Raw genomic sequence first — 20,434 nt, forward strand, 5'->3', positions numbered from 1 at the left:
GTTGGTTGTGTTGTCAGGTCTCCCAGGTCTTCTCTATCTTGCGTCTAGTGGCTCTGTCTGTTGCTGAGAGGGACTTCAGATCCTCTGTTTCCTCTTTGAGCTCTCAGTTTTTGCTTTTTGTATTTTGATGCCCTGTTGTTTGGTATGTTCGCATTCAGGGTCACTGACTTTTATCATTTCATAATGTCCCTGTTTGTCTCTCATAATTTTCTTTCTTCTAAAATCTACTTCACCTGGTAATGATATAGCCACTCCTTTTTAAAATTAATGGTTACAGATATATCTTTCCTCCTTCCCTTTCAACCTGGCCATGTTGTTGAACTTGAGTTTCTTGTAAACAGTGTTTTTTATTTTTTGATCCACTCTGCCCCTCTCTTCCTTAATTGGTATATTTAGATCACTTATACTTGGCCGGTGCCACAGCTCACTAGGCTAATCCTCTGCCTGCGGCGCCTGTACTCCGGGTTCTAGTCCTGGTTGGGGTGCCGGTTCTAGTCCCGATTGCTCGTCTTCCAGTCCAGCTCTCTGCTGTGGCCAGGGAGTGCAGTGGAGGATGGCCCAAGTGCTTGGGCCGGGCACCCGCATGGGAGACCAGGAGGAAGCACCTGGCTCCTGGCTTTGAATTGGTGCAATGCGCCGGCCGCAGCACACCAGCCGTAGTGGCCATTTTGGGGGGGTGAACCAATGGAAAAGGAAGATCTTTCTCTCTCTCTCTAACTCTGCCTGTCAAAAAAAAAAAAAAATCACTTAGACTTAAGATAATTATTGGTATGTTAGAGTTTCTGTCTCCCATGGTGAGTAATCATGTAACTAAAGTACGTTCTTACTGTAGACATCACCAAGAGAGTAAGTTAAAAATAACTATCAATGGGCAGTTGACCAAGAGATCTTCATTAATGTGCTTGATTTAATGGCTGACGTAGGAGTTTAGTAGCATGCACTTGAAAATTTTTCTAGGCTTAATTTATTGCAGCCATGCTCCATTGTGTAGGATTTGGGGGGCCTCATCCACACACTGGCCTTGTGTGTAGTGAACCCAGAACTTTTGTTTCCAAGGAAAATCTGAGCTCTACCCTGGAAACGTTTGTCCCCCAGCCCCGGGTAGAAGCTGAGTAGATTTGTGTCCTGGCACAGGTGGAGTGTGTCATCAGAGGAAATCAAGCCAAGGGCACAATGCTGTTTGCTCCTTCTCTTGGTGAGCCGCTTGGTGTATTTACATGCCATGAACTTGACAGAGAACCTAATATAAAAACCTCTGCCCCCCAGCAACCGTCAGATACTCACAGTCCAGTTATTATCACGGCCTTGCAAATTTCCCCGAATGTGATGGCTTCATCCTACCACTTTCCTATGCGAACAGATTCTGTGGGTCCAGAAGTCAGAAAGGACACAGCTCTGAGGGCTTGTCCCTGCTCCTGTGTGTCCGGCCCCTCATTTGGGAAGGCTCGGAGGCTGGGGGTGCCTGTGGGGGCAGAATCATCTGCAGACTTGCTCACCCTCAAACCTGGCATTGGAACTGCCTCCTGGCACCCTCACCGCCTCCTTGCACTTCTGGGGTTCGGGAGAAAATGTGCCGGCAGACGAGGGGGAGGCTGCATCACGCTCACTCAGACTCAAGGGGTGGGGGTGTAGCTTCCTTCCCTTGGTATGTTTCAAAAACTTTTCTCCTTTGTTAAACTCATTTAATAGGCCATGCTGCAATGACATCATACAAACTGCCTTCATTCTTCAGTGGTCCTGAGTTACCGTAGGCCTTCAGTGTGGGCACTGCCTGTCACGAGCCTGAAATTGCGGTGATCTTTCTTTGGTTTATTGCTGTCGTGTACATGGTGGCTTGTGTGTGATGCTTTGGGGACTGACTTTGCCCAAGGTCATACAAGCAGCCTCATGCTGGAGCGGAAGTAAATTGCAGGTCTTGTTGCTCCTGTGCCAGGCTGGCTCTGGGGGGCACCCCCAGCTCTGTTGTCTACAGTGTCACTTTATGACTTGCTCTCCATCACGGGGGTTTGGAGAAATGCAGACATAGGCCGGCACCCTGAGCCGGTGAGTCTATTGATTGGTTCTGCTGGCTTGGCAGGCTGCCCATGTTCAGAATTTAGGGTTTTCCTTTACCCCACAAGAATCCCCCTTTTACTTTCCGGTGCACACCACATTTTCCCGTGGTACTCAGCTGGGGTTTGTATCCAGGCGTCTGGTCCATGACATGTTTCTAGGGATGTGCAAGAATGTGGTCCAAGACTCATTCTTCTCATTGAAAGCTCATCTCTGGGGTTCTCCCTTCAAAACTTTATGGTCATTAGAACATACTGATATTACAGCTCACAATGCAGATCCTTACAGGCTGCGATTTAGCTGTGGCATTGTCCAAAAAGAAAAGAATACCCCAGACCAGATCCAAACAAAACAGTAGCCCATCGGGTGGCAGACTCTGAGACCCCATCAGCAGGAGCCCTCCCCTCCAGGCCTTCCATGGTGCGGGGCTGCCAAGCCCTCCGCTTCATGTCGTAGCATGTTGTGCCCTTGCTGCCTCTCCGAGCTGTGCTGAACTTCTGTGGCTTCCAGAATGTTCTCTCTTCCCTCCGGACTGTTGTTTACTGTGGTCAGGCAGCCTGGAAAGTCCTCCTTTCCATCCCATATTAAGTCTGTCTGCTGCACAGTCCCTCCTCCTCCACTCAGATGACCCCCGGTGTAGGTGGATCCCCACCTACACAGCACCCAGCAGACGGAGCTCGGAGTCTGTCTGCCAGATCACAGGGATACAGCCACCCCTTCTGTGTCTGTGCTGCAGATGTGTGCATGCTCTCTGGGGTGGGTCTGTGGTTTATCCATCTTTGCGTATTCTGGCCCGTTACCTAAAGTGGGACGGGTTATTGAGGAGTGGCTGATGAACTTCCTGCATCGGTGCACTGATAGAAGAGTTCAGTAAGTGTTAGTCAGAATGAAGACCCAGACCTGACAATAGATACTCATACCCATCCAAGTCAGTGGGATCTCTGATGCAAGCTAAGCTCAGGTCCCATGGTGTCCACGAAAAAGGAGAGGAACTGAAGCCCACAGTGACTCAGAAGACCCTTCCCTCACTGTCAGGTGTCTTTACCTGCTGCCTATGTGGCCCTAGAACATTTTCAAGAAGTGGTATGGCGCTCAGATGTTACTGAAAATACTGCCATCTCTTTAGACTGGTCTGTTGGAAGCAGTCTCCCGGTGTGCTTCTCAAATTGATTTGCTACAGCAGTGGGGTCATCTGTACCTCTCCCACTGTGGGACCAACAGAGATATCAGATGTAGCCTTTGTTGTAGGCCCTGCTGTGGGTGTTTGGTCACAACTCAGCCTGCATCAGAAATTCTGTTGGCCTGGATGGTTATGATTATTCATCACAAACTGGGTCTTCACTTTACCAACACTTACTGAAGATTCTCTGTGCATCAGTGTGGGCAGCCAGCAGTTCCCAAAAGCTCATCTTCAGACACCAATTCAGTAAGTCTGGTTGGGGCACAAGGTGCTGTATTTTTTTTAAAGATTCATTTAATTTATTTGAAAAGCAGAGTGACAGAGACAGAGAGGGGGAGAGACAGGATGAGCTCTTCCCTGTGCTGGTTCGCTCCCCAAATGGCTACAGCAGCTGGGGCTGGGCCAGGCTGACGCCAGGAGCCAGGGACTCCGCGTGGGTCTCCTGTGAGGTGGCAGGGGCCCACACCTTTGGACCCCCTTCTGCTGCTTCTCCAGGCACTGGATTAGCAGAGAGCTGGGTCAGAGTGGAGCAGCTACCTGCTACCAGGGGCAGCCATTTTCCTTAGTTTCCATTGGCACAGAGGAGTTAGGCCAAGTAATATCTACTATGGTAGCCTCCTGGGAGCCATTTCTGGGCTTATGAGTCTTTCCTTCACCTTCATCTTGCTGTGGTCTATCTTGTAGTTTATAAATTACACAGGAATACACATATGTCTTCCCCCGGATACCCAGTTCATTCGATCTTAAAGCCTGTCTCTCAAGCTAAGTTGACTTTCTACCATTGACTAATGAGATGCGCCCATCGAAGAAAATCAGTGTTTATTAGAGATGCAGCTTAATGACTTCTCTTGAAACACAAAGCAGTCAGGCTCCCAGATGCTTTGAAAATACACTGTGACCCCATTTTTATGACCAGGACACAGGGACCCGGAGTCATGAACAGCCTTCTTCAAGGTGCTGCCCAGTTAGGGCTGAAGCCAGGGTTAGACCAGGAGCCTCTGGTGTGGATGTTGGCCAACCCCAGAAGCCTGTCTGAGGAGCTCAGTTCTGTTGTGTTGTGAGTGCCGGTGGCGGTTTGGGTACAACGTGGTGCGGTCTCACTAATGAGAATGGGTGGTTCAAGGAGGGAGGAGTACAGCCAGATGGAAGGGCATGGGCTGTGACAAAGGATTTGAAGTTTTCAGTGGATGTTGGTCATTGGAAATGGATTTCTCAAGTAGCATCTAAAAAAGTAAATCTTATTCCAATATTGCTAAAAAGCATTACCCTGACTTCTAGCATTACAGACATCTGGGCCCACAGCGGCAATTTCAGAAAATTAGTCATTGGGTTGTGTTTTTAAGCATGTTTAATTAATGCCAGTACAGCAAATGCAAGTGCTCACCGTGGAGTCCTGACCGGCTTGCCCAAGAGCAGTAATACACTCAGTGATTAATGGAGCAAAGTGTAGTGACATCATCATAATGGTAATGATAGTGATTATTATTCCTAACATCATGAAGTACTTCCTGTGCACCAGGCGTGAGTGTTCTACACGAGTTAATTGAGTTAATCTTCATAATAGCCCTATGTGGAGACGGGTATTAATGTTAATCTGTACCCTGAAGAAGTTGATGTCAGGGAACCAATCAGTAAATTATCTTACTCTCAAAGGTAAGTCTCCAGACTGACTTTTCTGATATCCCTTGAAAAGCTGCTTAGTTTTTCTAAAGACTTATTTATTTATTTGAAAGGCAGAGAGGCAGAGAGGCAGAGAGAGGGAGAGAGAGGTCTTCCATTGCTGGTTCACTCCCCAAGTGCTCAGGACCCGGAGTGCACAGACCTCTCACACGCCTTCAAGAATTCTGCTGTTGCCTTTTTTTTTTTTTTTTTCCAAATAGAGAAACAGCAGAGTTGTCTGTTTTCGAAACCTTACTGTAAGACACTGGGGGTGGGAAATGACACCGTCAAGACGCCTCCCTGCACTCAGCGTGGTGTTGGGGCCAGGCAGTGAGGGCAGAGGTGGGAACAGCAGGGATTTCAAGGCAGGCACCTGGGAAGGGGGAGCGTTGCCAGGGCAGCGTTCTCCAAAGCTGCAGGACTTCCTATCACGTTGTGGTGGCTTAACCCCTGCCCCACAGAGTCAGCCCCCATCTCTATATTTTAACTGACAAATAATCATTGTATCTATAGGTTATAATGTGATGCCTTGATCCAAAAGTACATTACAGAAAGATTCAATTAAGTTAATTAATATATCCATCACCTCAACAATTTAAAAATCCCTTTGGTCTAGTGGAATGTTATAAGGTTGCTTTATTCTTGACCGGTCACCAGGCGGGCGACACAGTGGATCACTCACAGTCACTCTTCCTGCCTAACTGGAACTGGATCAGCTTCTTCCCTCTCCCCATCAGCCCCGGAAACCACCCTTCTGTCCTCTGCTCTGTGACTCCTGCTGTGTTAGATCCCACTTGGAAGTGGGACTTGGCAGGATTCTTCTTTCAGTGCGTGACTGCGTTCACCTGAGACAGCGTCTTCCAGCTCTGTCCGTGCTGTCACACGTGTCTGTGCACCACGTCTCTACCCGTTCATCTGCTGATGGACACCGACGTTGCTTCCACGCCTAGACCGCTGTTCTAGTGCCCCGGTGAGCTTGGGGGTGTGCATAGCTCTCTGGCATACTGGCTGCCTCTCCGGATCCTAAGACCCTCCCAGCTCATCCTGTCCACACCTCCAGCCTCAGCTCTCATGGTGAGGAAGCCTGAATTCCTGTCTACACAAGTCCTGTCTTCTGGACATTGCATTTACTCATGCAGCTAAACCTGCATCACAGTCCGTGACCCCCTTCTCCCCAGTAACCGGGGTCAGGGAGCCCCGCCCCTCACCACATCCCACGCTCTGACTTTCCAGATCTTTCTGCTTCCCATCATCTCCACGGCCAGTGCCCTGGTTCTGACCCTTCCCACTTCTGGCTGAGCCATGGTGCTTTCTTCTTGTTGTTCTGTGATCTCATCCTCTCCATGGTGCTGTGGAGTGACAGTCCCCAAAGAATCTCATCTCTCCACTCTTCATTATTGTTGTTGTTAAATTTGAGAGGCAGGGAGTGAGAGAGACAGACAGGTGTACCAAGGGAGCAAGCTTCCCTCCACTGCTTCACTGCCCAAATGCAGGCAAGTGCCATGGATGGGTCAGAGGGAAGCTGGGGGCTGAGAACTCAATCCTGGCTGCCCATGTGGGTGGCAGGGCCCCAGCTACCTGAGCCATCAGTGCTGCCTCCGTGGCCAGCGTTAGCAGGAAGCTGGAGTCCGAAGTGGAGCCAGAGCTGAACCCCGTGCTCTGATATGGGACATGGATGCCCTAACTGGCCCAACACACCCCTGTGACCAGCCCAGCTCCTCCAGAGTGTGTACCTGAAATGAGGAACTCGTGGGCCCCCGTGGGGTGGCCCTACCTGCCTCTGCAGCTCCATCACCCACCCTGGGCACTGCAGCCTCACCACACACTGCTTCAGGTTGGACACACACAGCTGTGTTCATTTGATTTTCCAGCATCCTTGCTCGAGCTGTGATCTTCACTCACTGTGCCCTTCCTGATGTTCTAGTCCTGGCAGGCCTCGTCTCTGTCTCGGTTCTTCCGGACTGCCCCAGCTTCTCTGCCAGGCGGAGGTGCCCTCCTGTTCACACTGTGGGCAGGCTCTGCTGGGGGCACATCATGTTCTGAACTCCTGTCTTGCTTATCCACCTGCCCACCCCTCTAGATTCCAAAGCACAGTTCTTCTACCAGCTTTAGTCCAGAGCAGCCCTGAGACAAACCAATAAGGAGGAAAGAGTCATTTGAATGTGACTTTTGTGACGCCCAGGGCGCCTGGCCAGGGGCCTCTCCCTTCACCTGCACTCATTGTTGGGTACCCAGAGGTAACGGGCACAATGCAGGTTTGTGAGTGGGAGAAGGCTCTGAAAACACATTTGACCGCTCGTACTAGGGAGCCCAGCAGGAGAGGGAACGCCTTCGAGTGTGTGCATTTGATTCGCTTTTCTGGGAAGCGCCATTGCCTGCATCCAGGCACCTGGGGCTCGCGGCAGTCTTTCCGCACCTCTTTCACAGACACCATGCGTGCAGTACTTGACCTCCAAAAGCAGAGCGGGCTGGCCACGGCACTGTCACGCGTCTTGTTCCTCTCACGAGGCCTGGGGGTGAGTGCCGCCCTCCAGGCAGAAGTTTCTAGAAAGCCAGAGTTCCAAATAGTGAAGCGATGAGTGCTTGGGTAAGAAAGCCTTCTAGGTGCTCACCTGCTCCCCTTCCTGCGCAGAATCCGCAGCAGGCGTCCTGACACTGGGACAGAGGAAGCGGGCGGGGGCTCTCACAGAGGTTTTCAGAGGCAGTGGATCCGAGGTGGCGTTTATAATTTTTAAAATTAAAAAATAAAAAAGTTCTGCCCGCTCCCCTGCTGTCAGGAGATCACCTGTCACTGTACCTGTCAGCGTGTCTGCCTGTTAGAAAATTCCATTTCCCAAATATCGTTCTTTTTCCTTGGGGAAAGATCGCCTTTTTTTTGCATTAAAATCCTGCCTTTCAAAGTTTGCTACTTTCTGTGTTTATAGATTAAGTATTAGGGTAACTTATTTAAGAACTGGTAAAATGGTATGGGAGTGTCAAAACTGTGCTCTCTGGGTAAATGTGGGTCATCTGTGGGCCAATCAGCAGTTCAGTGGGCTCTCTGGAGTCCTTCCAGAGACTTCTGTTTCTCCTGTGCCCGGTTCCTTCCATGCTGAGTTTTCAGAGTCACTTATGGAAAGTGGCTCCAGGGAGTCACTGAGCCCTTAGCAGGGGTCCGCCCCTGTCAGTCACTTGTAAGGTGAGGTAGGTGGTGCAGGTCCTGGCTTCTGAGCTCGTGTGGAAAGAAGGTGGGACTCTGATCTTCAGGGGCCTCTGCTGTGTCGGGAGTATAAGGAGTCACTCTGGGTGGAACATCGTGGGAATGTTCCCAGAGGAGCAGGGTCAGATTCAAGGGTGGAAGTGGGGAATTGGGGAAGGTACACATGGGTGGGGCTGCATGTCCCTGCAAGATGTGGGGTGGACGTGTGTGGCCGGGAGCCCAAGACCCGAGTTCCACATTCCACATTCCAGCTCCTGGGCGCAAAGCCGGCTCTGGCTTCTGACCAGCTCCCTGCTAATGCAGACCCTGGAAGGCAGCCTTGATGTCTCCAGTGACCGGGTTCCCGATCCTTTTTGGGAGATCTGGGTTGAGTTCTGGACTCCCAGCCTTGTACTTGGCCCAGCCCTGGCATCTGTGGGCCTTTGGGAAGTGAGTCAATGGAGGGAGGGAGTTCTGTTTGTCTGTCTGTGCCTCTCAAATAAACAACAAGTGAATAAATAAATAAGAGCAAATGCAAGACTTTTTCAGAGAACAGTTATTCTGGTAAAACGTACAGAACGTCAAATTTACCATCGTAACCATTTTTAAGAGTTGGGTTCAGTGACTCAGGTACATTCAACATGCTGTGCAGTCACCACCACCATCTGTCTCCAAAACACGTTTATCTCCCCAAACAGAAACCCTGAGCCCAGTAGACATGCATGCCCCCTCCCTGCTCCCAGAAGCCCTGGTAACCTGTGTTCCACGTCTGTCTCTATGAATGTGAGGTGGGTCCCTCATATAAGCAGAATCATGTGGTACACGTTACGTGTCACTTACCCAAAATGCTTGGGACCAGAAGTGTTCAAGACTTGCAGGTTTTATAGATTTGGGAGTATTTGCATCCACTTTAACTGTTTGGGTGCCCTTAACCCCAAAATCTAGAACGCTCCAGAGGTAATTCTGGGTTTCGAAGCATTTCAGATTTTAGATTTGCAACATTTTTCTCTGACTTATGTTACTTCATATAATGTCTGCAAGGTGCTTCCACATTGCACGTGTCAGAATGTCCATTATATGTATATAAAAGATTTGTTAATTTGAAAGGCAGGGTAACATGGGGTAGGGAGATCTTCCATCTACTCAGAGAGAGAGAGAGGGAGAGAATCTTCCATCCACTGGGTAACTCTCCAAATGGCCAGCCACAAGAGCCAAGGCTGAGCCAGGCCAAACTCGAGGAAGTCCACCCTAGGCTCCCACATGGGTGGCAGGAGCTCAAGTGATTGGGCCATCTTCTGCTTTCTTCCCAGGCACACTAGCAAGGAGCCGGATTGGAAGCAGAGCTGCCCGGACTTAAACCAGCACTCCCATGTGGGATGCCAGTGTTGCTAGTGGTGACAACCCACAGTGCTGGCCCCATAATACACCATACTTTGTCCATGTGTCAGTTGATGGAGATAGCTGTTGCTTCTTTTGGCTGTTGTAAACAATCCTGTGAACCTGAGGATACAAGTATCTGTTGACACCATTCCATTCTCTCGGGCACATGCCCAGAAGTAGAGAGTGGAATTGACTGGGTTGTATGGTAACCTTATGGTTCACGTTTTGAGGAACTGCCAAGTTGTTTTTAGCTGTGCCACCCAGCATTCCCAGCAACAGCACACAGGGCTCCAGTTTCTTCACAGTGGTCACGGGTATGCGGGAGCACAGGACTTCTGTGCTGGGGAGAGCAGAACGAGAGGTGCACTTCCAGCAGGACTGGGGTGGCGGCAGGGGCTGGATTGGAGATGATTGACAGCACCAGGGCTTGTGCAGGAAGCTGAAAGAGACAGGGATGATGTGGAGAGCTGAGAATGAGTGGGACTCGAGATTGAACACAGTGCTTCTTGCAGGGAGGGGGTCTGAGGAGAGCTTCATCATGGGTCAGCACTGCACAGGAGCCACTTCCTGCGTTGCCCACCTATTGGGAATGGGAGAATCGTGATTTCCCAGGTCTGACACTGGGGACAGGATGTGGAGAGGGAAGAGGCACCTGCTCTTGGCCAGCCATTGGCTACCAAAGGAATACACTGTGCCACAGACAACACAGCTGTTTGTGAATACCTGCGGATGCCCCCCTCCACACGGGTTAGGGGCCCTAGAGCCCGGCCCCTGGAGTCGGGAGACACATTAGATTGGGATGCTTGCACAGAGAGCTGACACAACGAAACCATAGCCAGCTGTTAGCATCTGTAGAGGCCAGGAGGGGAAAAGAGGTGCGAGCTGGGTGTCTGAACAGATCCCCGCCAGCTCCAAAGTTCCTGTCTTGACCTTGAATGCGCGTCGTGCATACAACAGTACCATCATAAAAAGTATTCCCACGAAGGCACCCACCTGCTGGATTACCCCTCACATGGCAGTCACCTGCTGTTTCAGCTGCTTCTGCCCCTCCCCTCTCTGCATTCTATTGTGTTTTCACCACTGAAGCTCCTAGAAGGTGAGAGGATTCCTCAGGTGTTATCCTTTGTGTTGGAGAAAGCCCCAAGGTACTTGACTCTGTGTGTGTGTGTGTGTGTGTGTGTGTGTGTGTGGATGCACTTGCAAGAGAGTTTTGAATAATTTATAAGAGGTGAAATTAAGGGATCTAGAAATCAGATTTATAAGACATAATTAAAATAATTAGAGTGTGGGGAAACCTGCTGAATGTTGATGTAATGACTGTTTAAGCCAGGCATGGAATGTGGAAGACCTTGAGAAAACTGCTTAAACCATGGTTTAAGCTTCGTGCAGGGAGCCACCCGCCACCGCACCTGTGTGGTGTGCACCCCTGTGGCGTTGGGCTGACGACAACGGGCACCACAGAGGGTACATGTGTCACCATGGTTAGAGGTATTGCCAATAAGGAGAATCACCGCATTTTCCAGGTTCTTTATAAATAGAGATCCATCTCATGTATTGTACTCTGTCATTTCAGATTTGGGTTTGCGTTTTTGAAAATTTGGGTGGATTTGGGTTTTTGAAAGTCCATGATGCTTATCATGGTGCTGGGCAAAAAGATGACTGATTTGAAACCAGGCCCCCCATCCATGCACATTTTTATCTTCAGGTTAACCTGCCAGCGGCCGTCACGGCCATGAGCACAGAGGTTCAGCTGCCAGCACCAGGCGTCAGGCATGGGGAGCATGGCAGATCCAGCCACCCACCCGGGGCTGCCTGTTGCAGGTTGAACACAGGTGCATCCCTGAGGCCGGCCCCCATCAGACCCTGGGACTCTGTGGGTCACCCACCTGCTGTGGATAAAAAGAGTCTGTTTTGGAGCCAGCATCGTGGTGCTGCAGATAAAGCCACCGCCTGCAATGCTGGCATCCCATGTGAGCAGAGGTTGGAGTCCCAGCTTCTCCACTTCTGACCCAGCTGCCTGCTAATGCACCTGGAAAAGCAGCAGAGGGTGACCCAGGTGTTTGCACTCCTGCCACTCACGTGGGAGACCCAGGTGAAGCTCTTGGCTTAAGCCTGGCCCACCTCCGGTCATTGTGGCCATTTAGGGAGTGAACCAGGGGATGGAAGATCTCTTTGTATCTCTCCCTCTCTGTCACTCTGCCTCTCAAATAATAAATAAATATTTTTTAAAAAGGGAAAAGAAAAGAGCCTGTTTTCCAAGTGCAGGACTAATTGAAAGAATTAGGAGAGTTTGAGGGCAACTATTGAACTTTTTCAAACAGTTTCCTAAAGGGGCCAGCATTTGGCCTGTAGGTTAAGATGCCTTCAAATCGGAGTGTCTGGGTTTGAGTCCCAGCTTGGCTTCCTGCTAATGCAGACCCTGGGAGGCAGCAGTGATGTCTCCAGTGCTTGGGTGCCTGTCTGCCACCGGTGTGGGAGAGCTACATTGATTCCTAGCTTCCAGCACCTGGGGAGGGAACTGGTGGCTGGAAGCTCTCTGTGGCTCTGTCTTGAATTAAAAGAAGTCCTGTGAGCTTTTCAGGGGTAAGTCTCCCTTCCTGCATGGCCGCCCCTGCTGGGATTCTGAGTCTTCTGCAGCTGAGCTCAGCCCGGCTCTCCCTGCATCCCCGACCTGGAGGTGTCCGGGCAGTGTTCTTGCTTCCCCAGGGCTGCAGAAGAGGACCTAGTCCTGCTCATTTTGTGCAGAGGTCCTCCGCTTACCCATACTCGCTGCCCCTGGTGATTGTGCATTCTGAATCTTCAGGTGGCTGAGGGCACCTGGGAACAGTGCGTGGCAAGCACAGGGCACCAGACTCCGCCTGTGGCCACCACAGATCCAGAACAAGACCAAAGAGGCTGTCACCGGGCAGGAGGATGGGCACTCCTGTTAGGCGAGGGGCAGGGTTTGTGAGGAGGCTGTGTGATTCCCTCCGAGGAAAAGAAAAGATGAGGAAGAGAAGAGGCGTGGTTGGGGAGGCGTCGTGTAATGCTGTCAGTCACTGTAGGGATAAAGAATGTGATTTAGGACCCAGCCAGTTAAGCTCCAGCTTAGGATGCCAGAATCTCATGCCACAGTGCAAGTTCAAGTCCCAGATCCAGCGCCCTGGCAACGTATCTGGGAAGGCAGCAGAAAATGGTCCAAGGACTTGGGCCCCTGCCACCCATGTGTTAGACCCAGATGAACCTCCTGGCTCCTAGTTTCAGCCTGACCCAGCCCTACCTGGTTGCAGACATCTGGGGAGTGAACCAGCATTTATATTCATTCATTCATTCATTCATTCAGTCTCTCTCTCTCTCTCTCCATGTCACTCTCCCTTTCAAATGAATACATAAATAACTCTTTTTTAAAAAGGGGCAGTGCTGTGGTACAGTGGGTTAAGCCGCTGCCTGCAATATGGTATCCCATATGGGTACCAGTTCAAATCCCAGCTGCTCCACTTCCAATCACACTCCCTGCTAAGGTACCTGGGAAAGCAGCAGAGGATGGCCTAAGTGCTAGAGTCCCTGTATCCACTTGGGAGACCCAGAGGAAGCTCCTGGTTCCAGGCTTCGGCCTGGCCCAGTGTGGGCCATTGCAGCCATTTGGGGAGTGAACCCGTGAATGAAAGATATTTTTTATATATATATATACACACACACACACACACACACACACACACATATGTAATATATGCCTCTTTCTCTAACTCTGCCTTTCAATAAATAAATAAATTTTTTAAAAGGAAGACAGAAATGTGTTATAAAGCAAGACGGAAGTTCACAGGAGTAGGCATTTGTCATAGCAGTTAGGCCATCAGTTGGAACACTAGCATGCCTGGGCTCAGGTCCCAGCTCCGCTTGTCATACACCAGCTCCACTTGTTATACAGCTTCCTGCTAATGCACACCCTGGGAGGCAGCCGTTCCTGGGTCCCTGCCACCCACCCAGGAGACCCAGATGGAGTTCTTGCCTCCTGACTTTATCCTGGCTCAGCCCCACCAGTTGCAGTCATTTGAGCAGTGAACTAACAGATAACATTCTTCTCTTTCTCTCTCTGCCCTCAGATGAACAAGAAAGCTGTTTATCTGGTGATTAGTTGAATTTTGCTATTTTTTTCCCCCTGAATGTCGGCAATGCATCCATTAACCCAGGAAGTCATCTGCCCTTTAGACAGAGGAGGCTCCTCCTGAGAGCTGAGCTCCAGTGCTGAGTTCACCCTTTGCACCTGGTGAGGGAGCACCGTGTGTAGGGTGCAGGAGCAGGATCCTCTGTCTGCCTCACTCCTCTTACCCTGTAGAGGCAGAAGAAGGGGCAGGGATGCTAGCCAACACTGACCGAGGGCCTGCTGTGTGTATGCACCGTTCTGATCTCTGTACGCCTATGAGGGCACCTCAGAACGTTTACGGAAAATGAAAGAGAAGTTTATTTTGCTGCCCAAATTGTTTGAAATCCAAGTGATGATAAGTCTTCAAAAAGTTCATGGAACAAGTGTGTAATGAAGCAACTCTGCCCGTTGTTTAAGTTTTTCCTGCATCAAAGTAAGCTTACCTTTAATTCAATTTTGCCAGGAAATGCTTGAAGTACATTTTTCTATCTTGCAGCAACCCGCTGGGAAGGTGAGGCAGGGGACGTCCCAGAGTTAACCGTTAAGAGTCTGGATTAGAACTCTGTGATCTGGCCCGAGAGCCAGGACTCCAAGCAGGAAGAAATGTGGACTCAGTATGATCTTTGCCTGCCACCAGGCCGACCACGTGATGCTTCTAGAAACCTCCAGAGGACCACTGGCCTGAGCTGCACCCAGGGGCCCTGAAGAGGTCACTATGACCAGTTCATCTGAAATGGCTATAGCCTGTCCCTTTAGCACCCATGTCATGAATATAATTTTAATATTTTTCTAATCATGTTAAAGAAACCTTGGAGAATAGCAGAAAAAAGTCAAAATGCCACTCCACACCTTTGCCAGTTTTATTTTGGCATATTGCCTAACAGTCCTTGTTCAGATACCTGTGAATAGGGGAAATAGTTTGCAGCCAACTTTATAAGCCATTTTTCCCCATGTTTTGATGAAGCCTTCATGACTGATTTTTAAATTAATGGTATTTTTATTTCTATTTTATCTTTAAAAAAAGATTTTATTTATTTGAAAAGCAGAGTCTCTCTCTCTTTCTCACCTGCACACACACGCACACACACACACAAACACACACACACACACACAGATCTTCGATCTGCTGGTTCACTCCCCACAATAGCCAGGGCAGGGCCAGGCCAAAGCCAGGACCCAGGAACTCCATCTGGGTCTCCCATGCGGGTGGCAGCGCCCCAAGTACTTGGGCCACCATCTACCCTGGCACATTAGCAGGGAGCTGGCAGGACTGTGCCAGCCCACCAACCCCACTTTTGATATTAATGGGGACCACTTGGGCTTTTCTGATCGTTGTTGGGTGCAGAGATTTCATCTTCACCTTTTTAATAAAAGCCCTTGGCGCTGATCCCCTCGTAGGAAAGCCCTCAGCAGGCAAGGTGAGTTTTGACACACCTGCTCGTGTTCTTCGCCCGCAGGCATCTACCGGACAGAGCGGGACAAAGGCACGCTGTACGAGCTCACCTTCAGAGGGCACCACCAGCACGAGTTCCGGCGCCTCGTCCTCTTCCGCCCCTTCGGCCCCATCCTGAAGGTGAAGAAGGAGAGACTGGACATGGCGCACACGCTCATCAACGTCATCGTGCCGCTGGCGAGGAGGGCCGACAAGTTCCGGCAGTTCATGCAGAACTTCAGGTGGGCGTCGGCTGTGCGTCTGCCCCCGCGTGCCCCTCTGCTCCTCCCCGCCAGGGACGCAGGCTCCTGTCGCTTCTTGCTGGGCAGCTGCGCTGGTCCCACGTGGAGTTTCCTCTTGCTGTTTGCCTTTCCCTACAAGCCACCGGGAAACCCGGATAAGCATATGCATCTCCAGAGGTAGCAATTAGGAGCTTTGGGCTTTCGTCAGGATCTAACACATAAGCTAACGTCGTGATATGGGGGGACTTCTGGGAAAAGGCAATGGGAAGGTAAGTTTATTTTGGTGCACAGCTTTTTGAAATCCAGGCCTATGGGGGGTCTTCCCAAAGTTAATGCAATGTCTGTGTTATGAAAAAAACATGAGTGATAAAAACCATGAGTGATTTTCAGATTTTTCTTGCACCAAAATAAACGTTTTTCTTTTAAAAAACATCATTTGAAAGAGTGAAAGAAAGAACGAGACAGACAGAGAGAGAGAAGAAAGAGAGATTGCATCCTTGCATCCACTGGTTCATCCCCCAGATGGCCGCAATGCCTGGGGCTGGGCCAGGCTGAAGCCAGGAGCTTGGATCTCCATCCGGGACCCCCACATGGGTGCAGGGGCCCAAGCACTTAGGCCATCATCTGCTGCTTTACCAGGCACGTTAGCAGGGAATTAGATCAGAAATAAAGCAGCCAGGATTCAAACTGGCACTCATAAGGGATGCTGGCTGGCATCATAGGCAGCTGCTTAACTCGCTGCACCCAGACTTGTCTCTCCTACTTCTCTTTTCCATGAACTTTTTGAAGTCCCCTTGTACAGTGCAAAGTAGGGCAGGCCCCCGCGTTTGTCCCAGCCTGGTTGTCGATACCCTTTGTGCTCGGTCCCTGCATTCCTTGGTGGCTGCAGCACAGATACGACTGTTTGTGTCTCCAGCCTAGCTATGCTGTGTCTTCATGCTCTCTCTGGGATGACAGAGCGCCACTGGACGGGGAGATGCCTTGCTCTGGGAACTGTTGACTCTGTGCTTGCACTAGGCATCAGGTCACACCCTGACACTGGGCAGCAGGTGTGCTGGGTCTCGGCATAGATGGGCGCTTGTGCCTCTGGCTGGGAAGCTGCCAGCAGCTGGCCGGGTGGAGGCCCTGTGCTTTGCTGCACTACGTAGGCCAGCCCCTGGCCAGGCTGGGCTTGGTAAGGTGGTGCTGACGCTTGGTGCTTGGTGCAGGGCTGTGTCCTGGGTGGGGGACCCAGAGGCCTGGATTATCAGGTTCCCTGGGTATACATGGAACCTCAAAAAGTTCATGGAAAATGTCTATTAGGGAAAAACTGGGTGGATTTGAAAAATTTGAGGCATGAAAATAAACTTATCTTTCAAAAATTTTCTTAAAGATATATTTATTTGTAAAAGAGAGAGGTCTTCCATCTGCTTGTTCACTCCCCAGATGACTGCAATGCCCAGAGCTGCACCAATCTGAAGCCAGGAGCCGGGAGCTTCCCCTGGGTCTTTCATGCAGGTGCAGGAGCCCAAAGACTTGGCCCGTCTTCCCAGGCACATTAGCAGAGAGCTGGATCGGAAGTGGAGCAGCCGGGACTTGAAACAGTGTCTATATGGGATGCCGGCACTGCAGGTGGTGGTTTTACCCACTACGCCACAGTGCCAGCCTCAAACTTATCTTTTAAATCCATTTTTCAGCAAATGTTTTAGAGTCCCCTGCATATATGCATGTGTTTCCATAGAATGAAGACTGCAAGTAGTTAACCCGTTAAAGTTAAATGAACATTTAGCAGTAGTAACAACTGGAAAAAAAAAAAAAAAAACCTAGAAGGGAGGAATTGTTGCAAAAATTAAATTAGTAGCTTTTCAGCCTCCCAAATGGAGATACGGAAATGAAATGTATTTCTGGTAAATCTCTTCTTAAAAAAAATCCCAAAAACTCAGGGCGTTTCCTTCACCGTTAGTGCCGGGTGTTTGTGCTGCATGGCAGTGGGGGGCGGGCAGGGATGGTGTCACTCGGGTGGGGTGTTTCCAGGGACAGTTGTGGGTGTGGAGTGCCAGACACTCCACCCAAACTGGAGCAACACAGAACTGAGGCAGGCATCTGCTCCAGTGGTTAGGATGCCTACATCCCATAGCAGAGTGTCTGCGTTCCAGTCCCCGCTCTGCTCCCGGCTCCAGCTTCCTGCCAGGATGCACCCTGAGAGGCAGTGGGTAATGGCTCCAGTGCTGGGGTCCCTGCCACCCATGTGGGAGACCCAGATGAAGCTTCTGGCTCCTGGCTTCAGCCTGGCCCAGCCCCAGCTGTTGTAGGCATTTTAGGAGTAAACAAGCAGATGGAAGTCTCTCTCTCTCTCTCTCTCATCTCCATCTGGTCTGAGTCTCTCTTGTATTTTTCTCCCTCTCTTCCTCTCCCTTTTTCCCTCTCTCAAATAAGATGAAAAAAAAAAAAAAAAAGACTTTGTCTTCACCTTTGTGATGGTGCAGTCCACTAACACAGATCCAGAAGCTGTGGCTAAGACACAGACAGGAACCAGGGGACACTCAGACACGCACACGCGCTCACCACCCCAGCGCCAAGCAGACGGCCCCTGCTCGGGAGGCCGAAGGGGTGGGTGTGGTGTAGTCTGCCGTCACGGCTTCTGGAGGAATGGGCTGTGAGGGCATTTGCTCTGGCTGTGAGCTGATGATTAAATGGCAGGACAAAAAAAAAAAAAAATAGAGAAAAGACAAACAAGTTCTTATTTCACACCCCAAACTCAAATTATCTTCAGTCCATTAACTGTTTAAGTGCAATTAATACCACCATAAAATTACTGGGCAAAAAATGAAGGGGCTGTTTATCAAGTACCTGATGTTATCTTTATGAAGTCTTTTCCATCGCAGGGTTTGCATGAGGCTGGAACACTTGATGCTGAAGCTGACATCATGCGTGATTTTTTATTTCCTCCTCTATCTCTGTTTTGTAAACATTCATCATTTGTTTAAAAATTCAGTGCTGGGTTATTTTTGGCTTTCATAATTAAGCATCGCTTTGTGGTTTGTAAAAGTGACACTGTGCTGTTTAAACAATGTCATTAGCTGTTCAACCATTGTGGACCAATATGAATAAATTATATAAAACTCAATCTATATCCCACCTCCTATAACTAACCATTATTTCTTTTAAAGAGTTATTTATTTGAAAGGCAGAGTTAGAGAGAGGGAGGGAGGAACAGGCAGAGAGAAAAGTCTTCCATTCTCTGGTTGACTCCCCAAATGGCCACAAGGGCCAGGACTGGGCCAGGCCAGGGCCAGGTGCTGGGAGCCAGGAACCAGGAGCTTCACTGGGCTCTCTGATGTACTTGGGCCATCTCCTACTGCTTTCCTAGGCACATTAATAGAGAGCTGGATCAGAAGTGGAGCAGCGAGGACTCTGACCAGCATGCCTCCGACCAGTTACCTCTCTGTATCTCTGCCTTTCAAATAAAGAAATAAATCTTGAGAGAGAGAGAGAGAACCGGCACAATAAGCTTTCTCCCTCCTCCCCATTGTGTCAGCTGTAAAGTTTGCTTTGTTGAGGTTTGCATCCATCATACTCTGCTTCGTACCTACAGTTCTTACAGATCTGGAGACACAGACATACTTTCGGGGATCTAGTAGGTTCATCAGCCATCCTATCCCTATAGCCTCTCCAGCCCTGACTTCTTCCTGGGCCGTATTTCATGGTTAGAATGAGTGCCAGGTGTCTCCACCTGCTGTGTGCAGGGGTGGCGTGGCTCAGTGACAGCTCTAGGGATGCGCTCTGGCCTCTGATGGGACCAGGAAATGGTGGGATGATTTCCTGCCTCGCTGACTAACGGTGGAGTTGCCGAGTCCCCATCTCTTGTCCCGGAGCTCCTCCCCATCTGATTTTCCTAGAACACGGTTTCCTTTCTCGTGCTGTGGGGTCCTTTCATTCCTGGGAGCTCCTGTGCTGTCTGTGTGGGAGCACAGGCCCAGCTTCGTCTGTTGGGTTCTGTGTTTCGTGGGCATGCTGCCTTCTGACACCTTCGTCTTCTATCTGCTCGCACCTAAGCCATTCCTCTGTCAGTAATTTCTTTTCCAACGCATCTACCCTGTGCCTTGCCAATTCCAGTGCCCTACCTCTGTGTGTTTAGGCTTTCTGTTTAGTTCCTGTGCACACAGTGTGCCTGTTCATCTTATTCTGTTGTTTCTATCATTTCCCTTTGGAAAAAAAAATTGTTTTTGAATCCACGTTTTTGTTAAGGGAGTGTGAAACATTTGCATGAACATTCTTCTGTTGGAGTTATATATTCCAGAGTGGGTTTTTCACTTGTGTCAAATGCTGCTACTGTTTTGCTTGAGCCAGTGCAAACAGAGGAGCTCCGCACATTGATAAAATGTGATGGTCCTTTACTGCCGGCGATGGAGAGCAGGCTCATGCCTTAAAGAACTCTCGACCCCAAAGCTCAAAGCAACAGGGTTTATAAAGGCAAAACCCACAAGGAGGGGAGGGGAAATACGTGGTTGCTAGGGTCAAGGTGACTTAAGGCCTATGCAAAGCCAGTATCAACTACAGGTGCAGCCTATCTGTTCTAGGCTTGAGCGATCATGCTCGGGAGTTTCTGTGTTCTGCCAAGTGGGATGCAACGCGCTGTTGTCGAAGTTCAGCCTCACGGTCAAGGGTGCTTTCCACGATGGAGTCTCAGGTGCTCTAAAATGGAGCCCCTACTGTCCAGGTGTCACTTCACCACTTGCTTGAATCTCCCTTTCTCTTCCTTTTCTCTCTGTTTTCTAAAAAAAAGAATGATTGATTTGAAAGCAAGGCATCAGAGAGAGAGGAGAAGAGAGAGCAAGAGGAGAAGAGAGAGAGAGAGAGAGGTCTTCCATCTGCTAGTGTACCCCAATCTGGCCAAAGCCAGGAGACAGGAACAACATCTGGGTCTCCCACATGGGTGGCAGGGGCCCAGGCACTTGGGCCGTCACCTGCTGCCTTCCCAGGCACATTAGCAGAAACGCTAGATCAGAAGCAGGGCAGCTGGGACTGTTACGGGGCCTGATATGGGATGCTGAGGGTACACCTGCTGCACCGCCGTGCTGGCCCCTCTGCTCCTTCGGCTCCGCCCTTTGCAGGGCATGGTTGCCATGCTGCTTCTCCCCGTCTTTTCTCTGCACCGTGTGGTGAGGGCTGCCCAAGCTCACTCCTATGGGGGCATTTTCCTGGGCTC

General features: G+C 50.1%; 1 protein-coding gene across 13 annotated transcripts in view; it reads left to right on the forward strand.

The window, feature by feature from the left end:
• CSGALNACT1 (chondroitin sulfate N-acetylgalactosaminyltransferase 1) overlaps positions 1–20,434 on the forward strand; it is a 323,288-nt gene that overhangs the window by 264,596 nt on the left and 38,258 nt on the right. For 11 of the 13 annotated variants that reach the window (XM_089302844.1, XM_089302848.1, XM_089302847.1 and 8 more), the window contains one exon: positions 15,030–15,246. In XM_089302844.1, coding sequence (XP_089158970.1) covers positions 15,030–15,246 — 217 coding nt within the window. Of the gene's footprint in view, positions 1–10,503; positions 10,595–11,794; positions 12,033–15,029; positions 15,247–20,434 lie in introns of those variants that run through there. The other 2 variants (XM_089302854.1, XM_089302853.1) reach the window with 2 other exon arrangements.

Source organism: Oryctolagus cuniculus, chromosome 8 (genome assembly GCF_051225735.1).
Source record: "Oryctolagus cuniculus isolate XC-2025 breed Fujian yellow rabbit chromosome 8, ASM5122573v1, whole genome shotgun sequence".
In the NCBI taxonomy this organism is placed as follows: domain Eukaryota; kingdom Metazoa; phylum Chordata; class Mammalia; order Lagomorpha; family Leporidae; genus Oryctolagus; species Oryctolagus cuniculus.